Source organism: Dipodomys spectabilis, unplaced genomic scaffold (assembly GCF_019054845.1).
Source record: "Dipodomys spectabilis isolate Male_0828 unplaced genomic scaffold, ASM1905484v1 ptg000003l, whole genome shotgun sequence".
Classification (NCBI taxonomy): Eukaryota; Metazoa; Chordata; class Mammalia; order Rodentia; family Heteromyidae; genus Dipodomys; species Dipodomys spectabilis.
The window spans coordinates 13,092,661-13,111,590 of NW_024870680.1; the positions used below are offsets into that span (position 1 = coordinate 13,092,661).

Consider the following 18,930-nt stretch of genomic DNA (forward strand, 5'->3'; position numbering starts at 1 on the left):
AATGAAGTTATCAATTAAAACTGAGCCCAGGGATGTTTGAACATAATATAGACATAACTGTGAGACCCCTATGTTAAGCAGGACAAACAGCTATGGAGAGTGCACATATGAAGCATATGTGCTGCTATCCATAGGATTTGTAAACTCAAACCAAGTCATCAGCGTCAGTTTAGATGCAGCCATGGCTTTTGTTCAGGCTAAGCCCGTCATGATCTATCATAAGGAGATACAGGATTAAGAATTCCAAAACTGAGGGTAAAAAAACCCCAAACAAAACTAAGTGAAGTAAACTCAATTTTTATTTTTCTATACAATACATGGATATATGGATAAATTTTCCTTAAAGAGCTTGCAACCCTGAGGCACCGTCCTTGGGTACATAATGTATAAAGCAACAGCAAACAAATGCAGGAATGACAAATTGGACTTCAAAAACATAATTTAACACTTTATGAAATTGCACAATAACACTCTATGCCTCATATAGTCTCTTAACTCACCCATTTCAACTCCTTTGCAGTGGACAGCCTGACTCTCTACATATATTTTGTCATATACAATGCCTTCCTTCAGATTGAAATGTAATAAATTAATATGGAGTTTACATTTAAAGCTTTTTTTTTTGTCTGGTGAGTAGAGTGCCAGAAGGCTTGCCTAATTTTTGACCAACTACATCTACCCATGTAGAACTTTGGACCCCACAGGGAACTGGATGCCATCTGACTATGGTTAATTCTTGGGAGTCTCTTGGGCCCACCAAAGGAATGCTCATCCAAGGGTACAGCAGTAGGGGAATGGTCTTAGCTGAGTAGAAGAGAAGGAATGTCCTGATGACAATTTGGGGCCTGTGAGTGTTGATGTCCTGGGGTTTCAGGAGGCATAGCCCATCCACTAGGAAGACAGGCCAACAGTGGGTCTCTATTTGACCGGGGTGCTTGGGAGCAAGGGTTGGAGCACAGGACCCTGGGTAAAAGGTAACACTAACTTCTCATTTATCAACCTGATGGATGGTCATAGACACTTAGGAAAATGGTGGAAAGCTATTCCTGAATATCCCATCTTTCCAACGTTTTATAAACTGTGGTGAACGCCAATGCTTATGGGAAACTAAAGGAGAGTTCATTATATTATTTATATATTATCATCTTCCCTCTGAGGATAACATAGAAGTGTAAATAAAAAAGCAGACATATAAGGTGACTCGAGCTGTAAGCTCTTTCAATTAGGGGGTAACTTTTGCCTTAAAACAATCATCAGGCCTGAAAAGCAAATCTTGAAAACAAAATCTAACTTTGTCTGGCCCACTGATACACAATGATCCTGAGTCCCTCTTTTCTTCCCAAAGTTGGTTTTGCTGAGGAATATCCTCCACTAATATTCATTTTGTATCATAATTATGAAAAAGGGTAAGTGCAGCTTTATTCTCATTGAGCCAGTAGTTCTGCTCTGGTCCTCCTGTCTGGTCTGCTCACTTTATTTATCAGAACTCCTGCGTGGCCGCCGGAAGCTGGATACATTTTCATTCAGTGCATAGATCCTTCGGGAGAACTCTTCAAATTCTCCCAGAACTTGCTCGTCACACTCAACTGCCACGGCACTGTCCACAGGGATGCAGTTAAATGCTTCTAGCTGATCGCCTGACGTGAAACCTGTGGCTTCCAGCCCGATGATTTCTTCTGCTTGCTCCACGGCACAACAAACCTCAGCCCCTGAGGCCAGGTGAAACTCACCAGGAAGCTGGACACTGGTGGGGCCAGGCTGCTCACTGGATGGCAGGGTGCCATTTACTGTGGCTGGGTGCCCAGAGAGGGCTTCTCTTTGTTCTTGGCTAGTGTCCACACTCACATGGCCTCCGTGTAAAGTGTCACCCAAATCCACCCCCTTTTTCTTGTTTTCTTTGGAGAAGTCCAAGGAGGTGTCCAAGGAAGAGGACAGAGATGCTGTCTTTCTCTCGGATTCTCTCATGGGAGGGGTGGCGGTCCCGGGCTGTGCTAATGCTGAGTTGTAACTGGGTGGAGGGGTTTTGTACTGGAGTCTTTCGTTCTCTGAGCTGGCCCGTTTTCGATGTCCTTTGTCCGGTGAGGGGATCTCCCTAGAGAAGCCCACATCTGTGCCCCCAAAGATGGAACTTTGTCTCTTTGGAACAGGGATTGCACTGGAGGTATGATGTCTGTCACTAGAAGACAAACAAAAAAAAATGAGAAGTTACTTTCTGCTTTAGAATTCAGCTTATGTATTCTGAGTCCAGACATAGGAACTAGCATCTTTTAGATGTGAGACAATAAAATTAGATGATAACTAATCCTAGCATTTATTACAATGAATGCATGCAAGAATGGGCATGAAGCATGAAGCGGGGTCCAACCTTTGGAGCTTCCTTCAGGAAAAGTACAGATATAACAATATACTTAAAAGAAGGACAGGGTGGGGCACCGAAAGCACATCACCTGGGGCACAGTTTACCGAACTGAATGGACCAGACCTGTAAATGAAAACATGTGAAGGCTACTCAACCTCATAGATGTCTGTGGGGCTATCAGAGTTCTTGCTTTTAATAGTTCATTCGTATTTTATCTTCGAAAGCAGTCACCTCACTTGGCGGGGTAGTTCAGTGACTTGCCAATGATAACTCAGGAAGGTAGGGACACACTAAGTCCTGTGACTTGTGACCAGCTTTTCTAACTCCCCAAATATTAATCATCCTGCATTAAGAAAACCGGCAAAAGAGAGAGAGAGCATCAAGGGGGATTTTTTTAAAAGGAAAAATTAATTTGGAAATGTCTTCTCTTTTATGAGACTAGCCACACACACGTTTTACAACACTGAATCCTTGGTGCCTTCTTTCGAGCCTGAGTTCCTTGTCAGGAAGATTTCTTTGAGCCAGCAATAACAATCACTGTTCAGCTAGACAAAGCTTTATAGGTTCTGAAGTCATTTCACAAACATCCTTTCACTTGGTCCTTACAAAAATCCCATTAAAAACCCTGCATTAGTACCTTTAAGTCAGAAATAATAAATAATAATCAGTTGATGGAAACAGAGTCTCCAGACCAGGGAAATGATGGTTATATTATAGTCTATGTTAGTTAAGCCACTCCCAGAGTGTTGATCATAGTTCTAGATGTTATTATTTGCAGATGAAACTATCTTTAATACAACCTTATGAAGACTGGGTTGAGAGGCACAGGGAGCTACAAACACAAGAACAAACTGACTTGTTCTAAACAGGAGGAAACTCTGAGAGAGAAGTGGCTGGTAAAGGAGCAAATCAAGGCAGGAACTGAAATGATACACAACTAGAACTTTCTATGCCAGGCTGTGGGAAGGACAGACAGATGGAAAGCAGAGCAGGTCCTGCCTCAGTTTGAAAAACTGTAAGAAAAAAATTTGCAAGAAAGGCCCTGCTTCCAAGGAGATTCCAATCCTGCAAGAGAAAGATAACCTAATAAGGGCTGGAGGTGTGGCTTGGTATTAGAGAGCCTGCCTACCAAGTATGAGGCCTTGAGTTCAAACCCCAGCACTGCCCAAGTATGTATTATTTTAAAGACTTAATAAACCAAATAATATTTTTAAAAGATAGTTATTATAGATTCAATAACACATTTTCAAATTACAATTTCAGTAAGTGCCCTGATAAAGACGGATATGTAGGATCCCTTCTACCTATGACCACAGCCACGACAGCCACAGCCCTGGACCTAACTTATTCCCTCTTCCCTCTGATGTTTTTCTGAACTGGATTATACCTGTGGTCTCAGATAATACAGAAACATTCTTCCCCTTGAGACAAAGCACCAGGAGGCTTCATGGGCTGCCACACTTTCTCATTTGACCCTAAGTATTGGTGCCAAAAGATTAGGGGTGGTCCCTGGGATGCAGATCAAACTGGCAAGTAGAGCAGCAAATCGCTGTTTTTCACACTCAAGAAAAAGCGAAGAAAACAGAGCAACATCTGCAGACCTTAATCTAGGTTTTCAGTTACTGTGTGGTCAAAACTCACAGTAATTGGGTTGGCCGCACATTTTGCCAACCTTTGCTGACAGTGTCCTTCTCTAAATCATTTTGCAGGCTGACTGGGTAAGCACACTGAAACACAGCATTAGCCCCATCCACTACCATCTATGTAATACATACAGCCCAGGGCACTGGGAAACTGGTGAGCCAGCCTGAAACCCTGGAGGAGGTTGCTCGGGTATGAGCAGATATCACTGTTACTGATGGGTGAGATGAAGGTATTGATGCTTCTCACTTCCCTTCCTGTTCTTCTTCTCTGCAGGGCTTCCAGTGGGCTGAGAAAAGGCAGCCAGCCTCCAGGATCAGACTCAACACACCTAGGGGGCTTATGACACAAGAGGAACAGGGGTCTTCATAGCCCTGTTTTCGAGACTCTCTTTAGACCTTTTTTTTCCGTGTGTGTGTGTGTGTGTGTGTGTGTGTGTGTGTGTGTGTGTGTACCCACTATGTGTGCATTAATACTGGGGCTTAAACTTGGTTTCAAATTCCCACTTTTTTGTTCAAGGATGGTACTCGGCCACTTGAGCCTTACCTCCACTACTGGCTTTTATTTTTGCAGGTTAACTGAAGATAAAACTTTCAGACTTTCCTGCCTGGGTTGGCTTACAGTTGAAGTCCTCAGAGCTTAGACTTCTGAGAAGGTAGGATTACAGGGGTGAACTAACAATGCCTGGCTTCTCCTTACCTTAGTACAATAGAAAAGTAAGAAAGTATGACACCTGTCCCTTGCCAACTATAATAGGAAGGGAACACTATTTTCCTGAGCATCACTGTTTCTGGCACTGTAGAAAGTACTCTGCTCACTTAGAACTTTTATATCTACAAAGGTAGCAGGTAGATGGGTCGTGAGGGTAGTCCCAGGTCAAAAAAACATAGCGGAGCTTGATTTAGTCTGACTCCAGGGTCTCTGCTGAATCCTGTGTCCCTAACAGAAACTTTATATTCAAATTCAACCAATACTTTCCAAGCTAATGGTCATAACATAGGCTTTCTGTGAACCCATAAACTCTAAGCTTGGTACTGCTGTGTTCCTTATGGGTAGATTCTAAATCCTTGGGCATGGGTATTTTCTTTCTTTTCCCCGCTCCCTTTCCTTTCCTTTCCTTTTCCCCTTTCCTTTCCCTCCCTCTCTCCCTTCCTCCCTTCTTTCCTCCTTCCTCTCTTTCTTTCTGTCGGTTGTGGGGCTTGAACCCAGAACCTGGGCACTGTCCCTGAGCTCAGTAAGACTGGGTACCTGTAATCCTAGCAACTTAGGAGGCTGAGATCTGAAGATCAATTTGAAGCCAGCCCAGGCAGTAAAGTCCATGAGACTCTTATCTGCAATTAACTACCAAAATACTGGAAGCGGAGCTGTAGCTCAAATAGTAGAACAAAAAACACCAGGAAATGGAAACAAGGTTTTGTGTGTGTGTGTGTGTGTGTGTGTGTGTGTGTGTGTGTGTGTGTGTGTGTGTGTGTGTGTGTGTGTGTGTGTGTATGTTTTGTTGTTGATTTTTTTCTTTTCTTTTTGACTTGTTTGTTTATTTGTCTTTGGGAGGGTAAGAGGGGACACAGAAATAGAGGAACAAAGGGTGAACAAATGCAACAGAGGTTTTCAATGGACACTATGTTAACTATACAACTTATGGGAATGGGAGGGAAAAGTCTAGGAGAGAGCGAGGGAAGGGTGACATTGTTCAAAAAGAAATGTACTTTTTTTTAAAATTAAATTTTATTTTATTTGTGAACATACTGTACAGAGGGGTTACAATTACATGGGCAGGATAATGCGTACATTTCTTACCAAGCATTGCAGCCTCCTCCTTTGGTTTACCCTTCACATCCCTTCCCAGCCTTCCCCCTCACCCCCAATCCCATCCCAATCCTTCTCCCCCCCCCCCCCCCCCCCCCGCACCGACGTTGTAAAGCTCGTTTTGGACATGATAACTTGTACTTCTCATTGTTGCAACAGGTCCACCTGTATCCTTAAACGACTTGTTTTTCCCCATCTCCTCCACAAGTTATACTGACATCAAATATAGTGAAAGCAGGGGTTACACTGTGGGGGAGGGACATACAAAGCAACAAAGAGATAATCTTATAAATGCGTTAGAAACACATGCATGAAAGAAAAAAAACATTAAAATACATATCTAAGGGTTCATTTTCCTGACATCACATTATCTGACCTTTTCCGCTTGACTCCTACATATACTAGATATTGCAAATAAGGGAAACCATGGGACCTATGTTTCTTTGGGCCTGGCTTACTTCACTTCATATAATTTTTTCCAAGTTAGAAATGTACTTTTTACCCGAGTTATGTAACTGTTAACCCCTCTGTATATCACCTTTATAACAGCAACAACAACAATAATAATAAAGCTTAGGGACAGTGACCAGGCTCTGGGTTCAAGCCCTAGGATCAGTACAAAAAGAAGAAAATAAAAAGAATACTAAAATTTGAGCCAAGTGAGGTGGGCACATGTCTATAATCTCAGTACTGAGGAAGCCGAGGCAGAAGAGTGATAAGTTCAAGGCCAGCTTGGATTACAAAGTAAGAGCCTGCCTCAAAAAAGTTATTTTTAGGGGGTGGAGCGGGGGGAGATGGGAAGGGGAAACAAAGGAGGAGGCAACAATGCTTGATAAGAAATGTACTCATTACCTTGCCCATGTAATTGTAACCCCTCTGTACGGTATTTTCACAATAATAATAAAAAAGAATATGTTTATAAAGATAAAAAAGTTATTTTTGATAAAGAATTACAATGTTTCTATGTCTAAATGTTTACTTTTTTATCACTACATTCTCAGTTTTTCCTCTTTTCTGCTATGTAAGATAAAACTTAATTTTTAATAATAAAGTCTTACAGTTTTAAAAAGCTGAGCAACCCCCCACCCCCTTTCTTAATTAACTTCAAACCGCAGAAACAAACATTCATCACGAAGTGATGCCTCAATAAAGGATGTGCAGGATTTCAGGGTCATCAGCTCTCAGGACCTAAGTTTTCTGTGTCTCCACTTACTGTGGGGGCTTGGTGTGGCAGTTTTGGGGCTCCTGCATGCAGTGTCTTCTCTGATCTGAGGGTGATGTCTGGAGAACTGAGTGCAAGGGGAGTGCAAGCAGGGAGCACATGATGGGCCTGAGGATTTATTGAGAGTTCTGGGCAGTAAACTACAGGAGGTCTTGGGATAACAGGCTGTATTAGATGAGCTTTGTAGCATTGGTTTGGGCTGTTCAGAACTGATTTGTTTAAATTACTTCCAGGATCTTAGCTATAGTGCAGATTTTTTAAATAGCTGAGACCTAAACAGTTGAAGGACTGTAATTATTACATTAAAGATTTATATATGTATAAACACACATGCATCTTTAATTATTATAATAATTTATACTCACAGGAAAACTAAAAAAGTAAGCTATATAAAAAGATAAAAACCATGACAAGCCTATTACTCATCAAACAACTACTATTAACTTTGGAAATTTTCCTTTTATGCTTTGATTTTATGTATGTATGTGTGTTTAATAAAATGAAAACCTTACAGTTTTGTTTGTGGTTTATATACATAATTCTGTATCCTGCTGTTGTATATTATTAAAATACCTGGGCAAACATAATTTTAAGTGGCTGTTCTACTGAATGGAATATCATAATTTGCTTAATTATTCCCTTATTTTTTAAGAAACAGATTTAAGATACCTTTGAACTTTTACTGTTCAAAAACTAACTGAATAGCTCTGTATAAAAACACAATGCATAGATTTTTAATAAATAATCTTGTTTTTTTCATATTTAATAGAAGGTTCTGAGAGCCTTTTCATTACATGTTTTAGTACAAGTTAAAATTTAAAAAGAGCACTTTATTTCTATGATTGCTTAAAAGAAATACTGGTGTGCTTGTAATCCCAGCACTTTGGGAGGTTGAGGAAAATGGTTCAGGAATTCAAGGCCAGCCTGGGCTACCTAGTGAGACCCTGGCTCAAACAACAAAAACTAAACATAACTGATAACAAATATGAGCCAGGTGCCAGTGGCTTACGCCTGTATTCCTAACTACTCAGGAGGCTGGGATCTGAGGATCACAGTTTGAAGTCCATGAGACTCTTATTTCAAATAAACTACTTAGAAAAAGCTGGAAGTAGTGCTGTGGCTCAAGTAGTAGAGTGCTAGCCTTGAGTACAAAGAGGCTTAGGAACAGTACTCAGCCCCTGAGTTCAAGCCCCAGGACTGGCAAAAAAAAAAAAAAAGTACAAGCATGTTAAAGTAGAGCCTGGCCTATCTCTTGCTATTACTAATCCATAGGCCAAAGTTTATAAGCCTAATAAATTATAGCATGAATAAGTACATAAAAGTTTCTTGAGCTGGGGGCGGGTGGCTCACGCCTGTAATCCTAGCTACTCAGAAGGCTGAGATCAGAGGATTGTGGTTCAAAGCCATCCCAGGCAGGAAAGACCATGATACTCCTATAAACCACTAGAAAACCAGGAGTGGCGCTATAGCTCAAGCCCCATGACAGACAAAAAAAAAAAAAAAAAGTTTCTTGATTTTAAAAGTAATAAAGATACCAAAATTAAATGATATATCATTCAAAAAGGGCTAGTAAAAGCATTATTAGTTTTTGTAGCAAAAAGATAAGTTTGAAGCATGGTTCAAGTGATAGCGTGACAGTGAAGCAGTTAAGTAAGCCTGAGATCTGGCAAAGAAAAACCTAACAACCCCCAAAATGATTTTCTTTTTTGGTATACAATCTGATTATTCTGAAACAAACAACTTGACCAGAGTAATATGTGGCTCAATGAAAAAAAAGGCCATAGAGATTAAAAGAAAAGAATGCTGTTTTTATATTTTTGTCTCTCAAATCTTGTTTTATGATTATTTTATTTCAATGAAGTTTGAAATTCATATTCACCAATTATAAATAGTTTAAAATGCTGTTGATGATGTACTTATCAAATGAAATGAGTATATTATATAAAGCGTGATGAAAAACTTAGAGTTTTTACTTGTAAAACCAACTTCAAGGCCTGGGAAGGCAGCTTAGTGGTACTGTGGTAGAGTGCATGCTGAACATGGGTGAAGCCTTGGGTTCAATCCATACATAAAGGAGGGAGGGAGAGAATGGGGAGAGGAGAGGGAGAGAGGGGGGGGGGAGGGAGAGAGACAGAGACAGAGAGACAGAGACAGACCGAGAGAGACCAAGAGAGAGAGAGAGAGAGAAAGAGAGAGAGAGAGAGGAACAACTCTGAAATGTGGGTATAGCAGGAAATATGGTTGCTCTCCCTCACTCTCCATGCCTGTCACACGCGCTGTTGTGAGGCTCTAGGTTTAGGGGGTGCAGAGCCTGAGATTCAAGAGCTGAGTGGACAAGGTCACTGAACACTTCTCCCTCCTCAGTCATTTGCCTGGTTGGATGTCTTCCAGCTTGGAGGAGCCCCAAGTTGGAAACCTGCTATCTGGGTTCAATGTTACAATGAAAAGGAATTCATTAAAAACAACAGGCCATAGATATGAAAACTGCAGATTTACTAGGCTACAGCTTAGTGAAATAGGGCACAGACAGTGGGATAGCTGAACCCTATCAGGGAATGTTACCTGACTCAAAAGTAAACTCTTGCTGTAGGTAAAAAACAGGGAGAGGTAGGGAAGCTGGGGGGCGGGTATCAGAAGCCAAGGAAAGCAGTCTGGTTTAGATTTGTCTTTCTTGGATCAAGTTTTTTTCTGAGCTTTCTCAATTAGGGTAATTAATTTCTTGCGCATTCTGCGAGTCCTTATTTATTACTTTCAGTTACCTTTTCATCTCTATCTAAAGAGTGAGCTCTGAAGAAGAGGGTTGCAAGGCCTGGAACCTACTCTCAGCATGACAATCTCATGTATGTGGAGCTACAACTTCACTATTTGGCTATATGACTGTGGCAATTTTCTCCTTTGCATAATAGATCACTGGACCATGGTTAGGATTAAATACAGTAATATACTTCAAATTGTAAGGTCTGCCCCCAGCCATGCAGGCCTCGTGCAGATACCTCCCTACCTCTTGACTAAGTTTCCGCCCAGTATCTGTTACCTAGGTAACTGGCACACCTGAAAGTAGTCACCTCCCCCTCCTGCTAGGTTACATCCTGGGCCACCTCTGGTCACACGTCCTAACTTACCATAGGAAGGTCCCAGGTTACTTCTTCTATGTCATTGAAGAATGAGGTTGGAATATTGATAGGTATTGCATTGAATTTGTAGACGGCAGTATTGCCATTTTCCCAATCTTGGAGTATGGGAGGTTTTTCCACTTCCTTAGTTCTTTAATTTCCTTTTTCAGGTTTTTAAAGTTTTCATCATAGAGATCCTTCTTTAGTAGTCTAACTCCTAGGTATTTTTTTTTTGTGGGGCTATTACAAAAGGAATTGCTTTCTTGATTTCAGCTGTGCTCTTCTCATTGTTGGCAAACAGAAAAGCCATTGATTTTTGAGGGTTAATTTTATACCCTGCTACTTTGTCAAAGTTTCAGATCAGCTCAAGTAATTTGGGAGTAGAGTCCAAGGGGTTCTTTAAATACAAGTTCATGTCATTTGCAGAGAAGGAGAGTTTCACTTCATCTTTCCCTAGGTGGATCCTCTTTATTTTTGCATCTTGGCTTATTGCTGTAGCTAGGCATTCTAATACTAAATTGAAGAGAAGTGGAGAGAGTAGGCATCCTTGTCTCGTTCCTGAGTTTAGATGAAATCGCTTTAGTTTTTCACCATTAAGTATAATGCTGGCTGTAGGTTTGTCATATACAGCCTTGATTGTTCCATGGATTCCTAGTTTTTCCAGAACTTTTTATCAGAAAGGGGTGTTGGATCTTGTCAAATGCTTTTTCAGCATCTACTGAGATAACCATGTGGTTCTTATCCTTGTTCTTGTTGATGTGATGAATTATATTGATTTGCATATATTGAACCAGCTTTGCATCCCTGAAATGAATCTTGTTTGATCATGGTGTATGATTTTTTTTGATGAGTTGTTGAAGTCAATTGGCCAAAATTTTGTTGAGAAGTTTTACATTGATGTTTATCAAAGAGATGGGTTTATAGTTCTCTTTCTTTGATGAGTCCCTGGCCTGGTTTTGGGATGAGGTTACAATGGCTTCAATAAAAGACTACCAATTATATTGAGTGAAGTAAGCCAGGCCCAAAGAAACATAGGTCCCATGGTTTCTCTTGTTTGCAGTGACTAGTACATGTCTAGGACAAGCAGAGAAAGTCAAAGGCCATGTACATACGGCCACATGAGATAATGTTAAGCAAAATGTACCCCAAGACAGGAACACAAGAGGTTTGTTTTTTTTTTCTCTTTCTTGCTAGTGTTTTTAATGTATTTACAATGTACTATGTGATTCTTTTGTTTCTATTGTAGGTTCTTCTCCCATGGTATAACCCGTTTTCACTGGATTTGATGCCTGTGCTCTGCATCTTGTATATACATTTTTGTAATTTGGGGAGGGGAAGGGATATTGCAGAACGCTTAAATGGGGATGCAGGCTGTGATGATGAGATGTACAGGACACTATATTGAAAATGAATGTTACAATGGGGGGATGGGATGAGTTGTGGAGGTGGGGAGGGAAATGAAGGTAGGGAGAAAATAAAGAAGGAGGTAACAATGCTCGCTATGAAATGTATTTATTACCCTATTCATGTAACTAACTCCTCTGTACAACATTTTTTTTTTTTTTTTTGGGGTCCGGTCATGGGGCCTGAACTCTGGGCCTGGGTGCTGTCCCTCAGCTCTTCAGCTCAAGGCTAGTGCTCTACCACTTGAGCCACAGCGCCACTTCTGGCTTTTTTCTTTTTGCTTATGTGGTGCTGAGGAATCAAACCCAGGGCCTCAGGCATGCAAGGCAAGCGCTCTATCACTGAGCCACCTTCCCAGCCCTGTACAACATTTTTATAATAAAAAAATTACCAAAAAAAAAAGACTACCAATAGCAAAAACAATCCTTAACAGAAAGAACAGTGCTGGAGGAATATCTATACCAAATTTCAAACTCTACTACAAAGCCATAGTAACCAAAACAGCTTGGTACGGGCACAAGAACAGACCTGAGACCAATGGAATAGAACTGAAGAACCAGAAATGAACCCACAGACCTATAGCCACCTAATCTGTGATAAGGAGCTAAAAAAATAGAATGGAAGGAAGACAGCCTCTTCAGTAAATGGTGCTGGCAAAATAGGTTAATCACCTGTAGAAAACTAAAGCTAGATCCTTATATATCACCCTGTACCAGAATCAACTCCAAGTGGATCAAAGATCTTCAAGTCAAAGCAGACACCCTGAAAACATTACAGGAAGGAACAGGAGAATCTCTAGGGCTCCTTGGCACAGGCCGAAATTTTCTTAATAAAGACCTGGAAACACAACAAATCAAAGAAAGGTTGGACAAATGGCATTGCATGAAACTGAAGAGCTTCTGCATGACAAAGGACATAGCTAGCAAGATCAATAGAAAGCCCACAGATTGAGAGAAGATCTTCACTAGCCATACAACAGCAAGGGTCTCATATCTAAATATACTTAGAACTCAAAACATTAAATCCCCCCCAACAACAGATCCTCAAAGAAATAACTGCCTGATTAATAAGCAGGCTAAAGACTTAAAGAGAAACTTCTCTGAAGAGGAAATAAGAACGGCCATTAGACACATGAAGAAATGCTCTCTAACCATAAAGGAAATGCAAATCAAGACAACACTGAGATTCTATCTCACCCCAGTTAGATGGCTATAATCAAGAACTCTAATAACAACAGATGCTGGAGAGGATGTGGCCAAAAGGGAACCCCACTGCATTGTTGGTGGGAGTGTAAACTTGTTAAACCACTGTGGAAAGCAGTATGGAGGTTCCTCAAAAGACTCCCCAAAGAGCTCCTCTATGACCCAGTAGTCCCACTTTTGGGCATTTACCCAAATGTTTACAAACAAGACCACACTAAAGCTACCAGCACAACTATGTTTATTGCAGCATTATTTACAATAGCCCAGATGGCCATCAGTAGGTGAATGGATCAAGAAAATGTGTTATATATATAATGGAATTCTACGCCTCCATGAGAAAGAATAACACCACCCCATTTGTTAGGAAATGGAAAGACTTGGAAAAAATTGTATTAAGTGAAGTAAGCCAGGCCCAAAGAAACATAGGTCCCATAGTTTCCCTTATTTGCAATAATTAGTATGTGTCTAGGACCAGTAGAAAAGGTCAAAAGCTATGTACATATGACCCTATAAGATGTTGCTAAGGAAATGAACCCCAAGATAAGGACAAAAGTGTTTTTATCTTTCTTGTTGTTGTTTTTAATGTATTTATAATGTAACGGGTAATTTTTTTTGTTTCTTTTGTATGGTCTTCCCCCATGCTATACCTCCTGTTTTCATTGTATTTGATTCCAGTGCCCTGTATCTTGTATATATGTTTTTCTAATTTGGGGAGGGGAAAGGAAATAACAAAATGCTGAAATAAGGATACAGGTTGACCCATTGTAACAATGAGATGTACAAGACACTATGTTGAAAACAAACTTTACAACTTGGGGTGGGGGGGAGGGAAGGAGTTGGGGAGGGAAGGGATGGTAGGGGAAAAACAAATGAGGAGGTAACAATGCTCGATAGGAAATGCACTCACTACCTTACTCAGGTAACTGTAACCCCTCTGTACAGTATTCTTACAATAAAAAATATATACAAAAAAAGGGGGAGCTGGGAAGGTGGCTCAGTGGTAGAGTGTTTGCCTTGTATGCATGAAGCCCTGGGTTCAATTCCTCAGCACCACATAAGCAGAAAAAGCTGGAAGTGGTGCTGTGGCTCAAGTGGTAGAATGCTAGCCTTGAGCTGAAGAGCTGAGGGACAGAGCCCAGGCTCAAATTTCAGGCCCCACAAGCACCACTACCACCACCACCACCACCAACAACAACAACAAAAGTAAGGCCTCAGGCCCTGAGGTCACATCCAGATCCAATGTGGCCACACCTTTCACTGGCTTAGATAAGTCTTGGCCTGGAGGTGGGTCTCCCCTTTCGGCCACACCTCTCAAGCATTCTTGGAGGGGGCAGCAGTTTGGTAAATAAACTTCTTTTTGTGACCGAATTGCATGTGGTGTTCTCTTCATCGGCTAACTGATGAAACCTACCTACTTAATGTACCTTATACAAATCTTTGGCAGAATGCCTAGCCTATAAACTGCTTTTTTTTTTTTTTTGGTTGGTTGTGGGGCTTGAACTTAGGACCTAGGCACCGTCCCTGAGTTCTTTTGCTCAAGGCTAGTTCTACCTCTCTGAGGTACAGAGCCACTTCCCTGGCATACACACTAAGTGGCGTAGTAGCCAGAATTATGATTAGTGCTTATGGGCTTCACAATTCCAAAAGTATTATCCTTATTTTACTGAAAAAGGGGCAACTGAAACTCAAAGACCCTCGCGTCTGCACAGTTGCAGTGACAGAGTGGAGTCTAACCCTCTTTCTGATGTTCTTGCCCACATAGTCTGCTGCTCTAAACAGGAACAGGACACTTGCTACCACCTACAGCTCCAGGAACTAATGCGAATAAATAAATACATAAATAAAGGACCTGGGCATTGGTGGCTCATGTCTGTAATCCTCAGATGGCTGAGATCGGAGGAGCGGGAAAGTCTGTGAAACTCTTGTCTCTAATTAACTACCAGAAAACCCAAAGTAGTGCTGTGACTCAAAGTGGTAGAGCACTAGCCTTGAGCAAAAAAGTACAGTGACAGCACTTAGGCCCTGAGTTCAAGCCCCAAAACGAGACCCCCTCCCCCCAAAAAAAATAAATAAAAAAAATAAATAAAAGTAAAAAAGGCAAGGGTCAAAGAGCACTGCAGAAAAAAGTTTCAACCAATCAATTTATTCTGCCTGCCGTGAATGGGCATTTAGTTTTCTCTTGATGGTATGAGGTAGGGAAAGCTCTGAATAAAGAACGGTTTCCCTTGTAAGATGATCTGACCTACCAACTACTTAGGGACCACAAGAATTTCCAGGGTATATACCTGCAGAAATGTATATCCTTTAGGGTATTCCAATGGTCCCTAAATCCCTGATGCATCATTTTCTTTCTCTATGAATTTAGCTTCAAAGAGACTTTTTATAAGAGAGGGACTTCCTTTATTGGTTAACCTAAATGACGAGAATCATGGTCAGTACTTCCTAAACTATGAATTCCTCAACATGAAGCTGGCCCAAGAAATGGCAGAACCAGTTCACTCTACCATTTTTTCCCTACCACCTCTTTTTTGCCTCTTCATTTTTCTGCCTGAAGTAGAAAGTAAGAAAGGACAGGTGATGTTCTCTACAGGCACCTCCACCCCTGGGAGACCTGGAAAACATGGGTCACTGGTAAGGCACAATGTTCTGTATAATGGGCACATGTCTCAGGATTAAATGAGACGTATAAGTAAAATTCTTAGCACAAGGAGTAGGTTCATAAATTATTATTCAAGAAATAAACAGTTTAAGTAAGTACCCTGTCAACAGTTTTGAATGCCTTGTCACATTTAATTCTCCCAATGCAACTATGAAGTACAAACATCCCATGCCACAAATGAGGAAGGTGAAGTCCAGGGAGAAGGTAACTTGCCCAAGGTCACAAAGCCACCAGGAAGTTTAAAGCTGTGACATAACCAACTCAACAGATGTTACCTTCCTTCTTTGGCCTGATCCCAAGGGCCTTTAAGGTTTCTGGTGCCACCAGAAACATCTAGTAGGGATGGGATGAGGTTAAACACTTTGAGGTCCAGTGGATTTGAACATTTTTCTTCTCCTCCTGCCTATGTTAGTTTATCTGGCTTTCTGGACATTGTAGGATTTTTAAAAAATATTTTCAAGCATTTTGGACATCATTATTACCAAAAAGAAATTCTATAAAAAAATGAAGCAGGGACAAATTGCAAAGATTTACCACATCAAAAGTATTGATGGGGCTGGGAAGGTGGCTCAGTGGTAGAGTGCTTGCCTTGCATGCCTGAGGCCCTGGGTTTGATTCCTCAGCATCACATAAGCAAAAAGAAGTGGCGCTGTGGCTCAAGTGGTAGAGCGCTAGCCTTGAGTTGAAGAGCTAAGGGACAGCGCCCAGGCCCAGAGTTCAGGCCCCACGACTGGATCAAAAAAAAAAAAAAAAGTATTGATGCCACGCCCTGGTGTCTCATGTCCATAATCCTTGTTCCTCAGGAGGTTGAAATCTAAGAATTGTAGTTTGAAGCCAGGTCAGATAGGAAAGACTGAGATTCTTATGTCTAATTAACCAGCAAAAAACCGTGGAAATGGAGCTCTCGGGCAAGTGGTAGAGCACCACCTTTGAGTGAAAAAGTCAAGACCTTGAATTTTTCGCCTTAGTATGAGAGAGAGAGAAAGAGAGACAGAGACAGACAGACAGATAGAGACAGACAAAGAGACAGACAGACACAGAGACAGAGAAGAGAGAGAGAGGAGACAGAGCAAGACACAGAGAAAGACAGAGAGAAAAGAATTCCTGAAGTGGAGATGGATTAAAAAACCCATCTCCTACAGATTCTTTCTGATTCACTTGGGCCTGTTTTGTGGGTAGAGCTCACACACACTGCACAGTTCACAGACTCCTCCCCTCTGAGCGTTTCCTCAGAGGACCTCACTGGATCACAGCTGGTCAAAACACTAAATCTTGATTGTCTGGATCAATGCCAAAATCTACAGCTACAACTTGGTGGAATAAGAATACTTAAAATTTAAAAAAAGTTTTTTAAACAACATTTGATCTTCTTCTTTCTCTCCCCTATAGCAAGCCATGACCTCATGGCAGCAAGGCCTCTACCCGGAGGTGTTTAGGTTGGTTTATAGCCATCAGGAATGTTTGAAGCTCTAGGTACTAGCGCACGCCAATATCATGTCAACTGAGCTAAAAAGCAATAATAGTTTCTCACCTTCTTAAAGATTACTGCTTAAATAATGCAGAGCAATGACAGGGCTGTGCGGAGTGCCAAAAGGAGGTTGCCAAGGCATAGCTAAAGTAGAATTACGTCTCTTGGCAGCTAAGAAATTATGACATAAAGTTAGTTTTTTCAAAAAACAACCTCCATAAATTAGGCTACTATCCTTTTTCAAAATGTAGCAAAGGGGTGGGGGTTTTATCTTCTTTCTTCCCTCTCTCAGATCAAATGGAAGCACTGAGCCACCTTTTGGAAAAACCAAAGTTAATAGTAAGAGCCAGTCTCCCAGGAGGTAGCTAAGGTGAATAGTTTGAGGTAAGTATCTCCTGGCCATAGCAGGTGATCTAAAGACCTCTCACCATTACCAGATAAGTACAAGTGCCTAATCTTTGCTCTGCAAGTTAACAAAAGCACTGAACAAAATAAAAATAGAATCAATCTTGAGGCCCAAGGCAAAGGCTGTGGTCACCTTTCCCCTGAGTTCAGTTTGGAAAGTTTCTTGCCAAAGTCTGACTAAATAAAAACAAGAGTATGTAAAAAGGCCTAACAAGGGAACCTTTAGATTTTACTTAAGCTGACTAGTGATGGAAAGGTGAATCTGTGAAAAAGTTCCACAGGCAGAGGACAAAATAAGTAAGCTAAGGAAATCACTTTCCCAGGGATGGGATGCTGAGGGCCTGGACACAGGGCCTCCACAGCCATGGACATCAGAGACCAGCTTAGAGAAGCACAGGCCAGGGCCCAAGGGTGAGGGTGCACCCCCAGCCCAGGATCCACCAGAGCCAGCTTGTTTCCAGGCAGAGCTCCCTGGGACAGGGGAACACACAGTGATCTCTCAGGGGCCAAGGAGAGGTCGTGGGAGGGGTCAAGTCAACACGTCACCCATCAGCTTTCACTTTGAGAAATCATCACACAAACGAACATAGTGAAATTACAGTCAGGCAACCGTCATTATGAGGACTATAAAATGGTCTGTAGAAACAGACATAGCCCATCTTGATGTCATTTATACTGCGCGTGAGGAACATCGTACAAGAGGACACGGGAAAACGAGGGAAGCGATGCCAGGAAGGTTACCTGGGGACCCCTTGCAGTGTCTGGACAGCACAGGGGACTTGGGAATAATAAATTGTTTATGCTGAAAACTAGAAAAATAGAAAGCTCTACCTTTGCCAGGGAAACCAGAGAAATAGCGATCTCACAGAACCCAGACCCAGAAAGAACTCAACAGGGAAATTAAAACCCTGGTCAGAGAATGCTTTAGGAATTTTAAAACTTGACTTGGAAGGAAGCTAAAGGAAGCATGAAGCTCCTGAGGCCAATGACAGAAACTGTGAAATGAAGTCTTTGAAAGATGTTGCTAAAGCTTAGCTACCATCCAATCTCTAATAAACTCTGACATGAGTCAAAACTACGGGAGTTTGTTGTTTTAAAAGAAAAACGATGGTGCTTCTACCACCATTTTCAGAGACTCTGTGGTCAGTCATATGAGTGCCCAAGTTACAGTGGCTGCCCACTAGCCACTGAGATAGTTTTAGCCACTGATGTGTCAGAGACTGCGGGTCTCTCCTGAGGGACCTAGTGACACTATTGGGGTTTCTCTGTACTGCTAAAAGAGGCATGGCATAAGACAGTGATGGGACATTCACAAATTAATTGACTGGCTCCCTTCTTCAAGGATGTATCATGCTTCAGGTGCTGTACTAACTCTGGGGACATAGTTGTGATGGAAAAGCCAGAGATCCTACTTCCACGGAGCTTATTGTCTAAGGGGGTGGGCAGACACGTGTCACAAAACCCCAGACACAAATGTAAACCAACCACTAGACACACACCACACAGGAGAGGGCCTGGGCTGAGAGCCTACAATGGAAGGCTGAACCAGAAAAGGCTAATGTTAGGAAGGAGAGTAGGGTTCTTTACTGGGTGAAGGCCAGGGTGGTTGAGTATTTTCTAGCAGAAAAACAGCAGATGACAAGACTCTGTT

The 18,930-nt window shown here is 41.6% G+C and overlaps 1 protein-coding gene across 2 annotated transcripts in view; it reads right to left on the reverse strand.

Moving 5' to 3' along the window:
- Window positions 1–281: 281 nt before the first annotated feature.
- The window catches only part of Uvrag (UV radiation resistance associated), a 317,269-nt gene continuing 298,620 nt past the window's right edge, over window positions 282–18,930 (reverse strand). For both annotated transcript variants that reach the window (XM_042689000.1, XM_042689006.1), the window contains one exon: window positions 282–2,176. In XM_042689000.1, coding sequence (XP_042544934.1) covers window positions 1,474–2,176 — 703 coding nt within the window. In that variant the 3' untranslated portion in view covers window positions 282–1,473. The remainder of the gene's footprint in view (window positions 2,177–18,930) is intronic.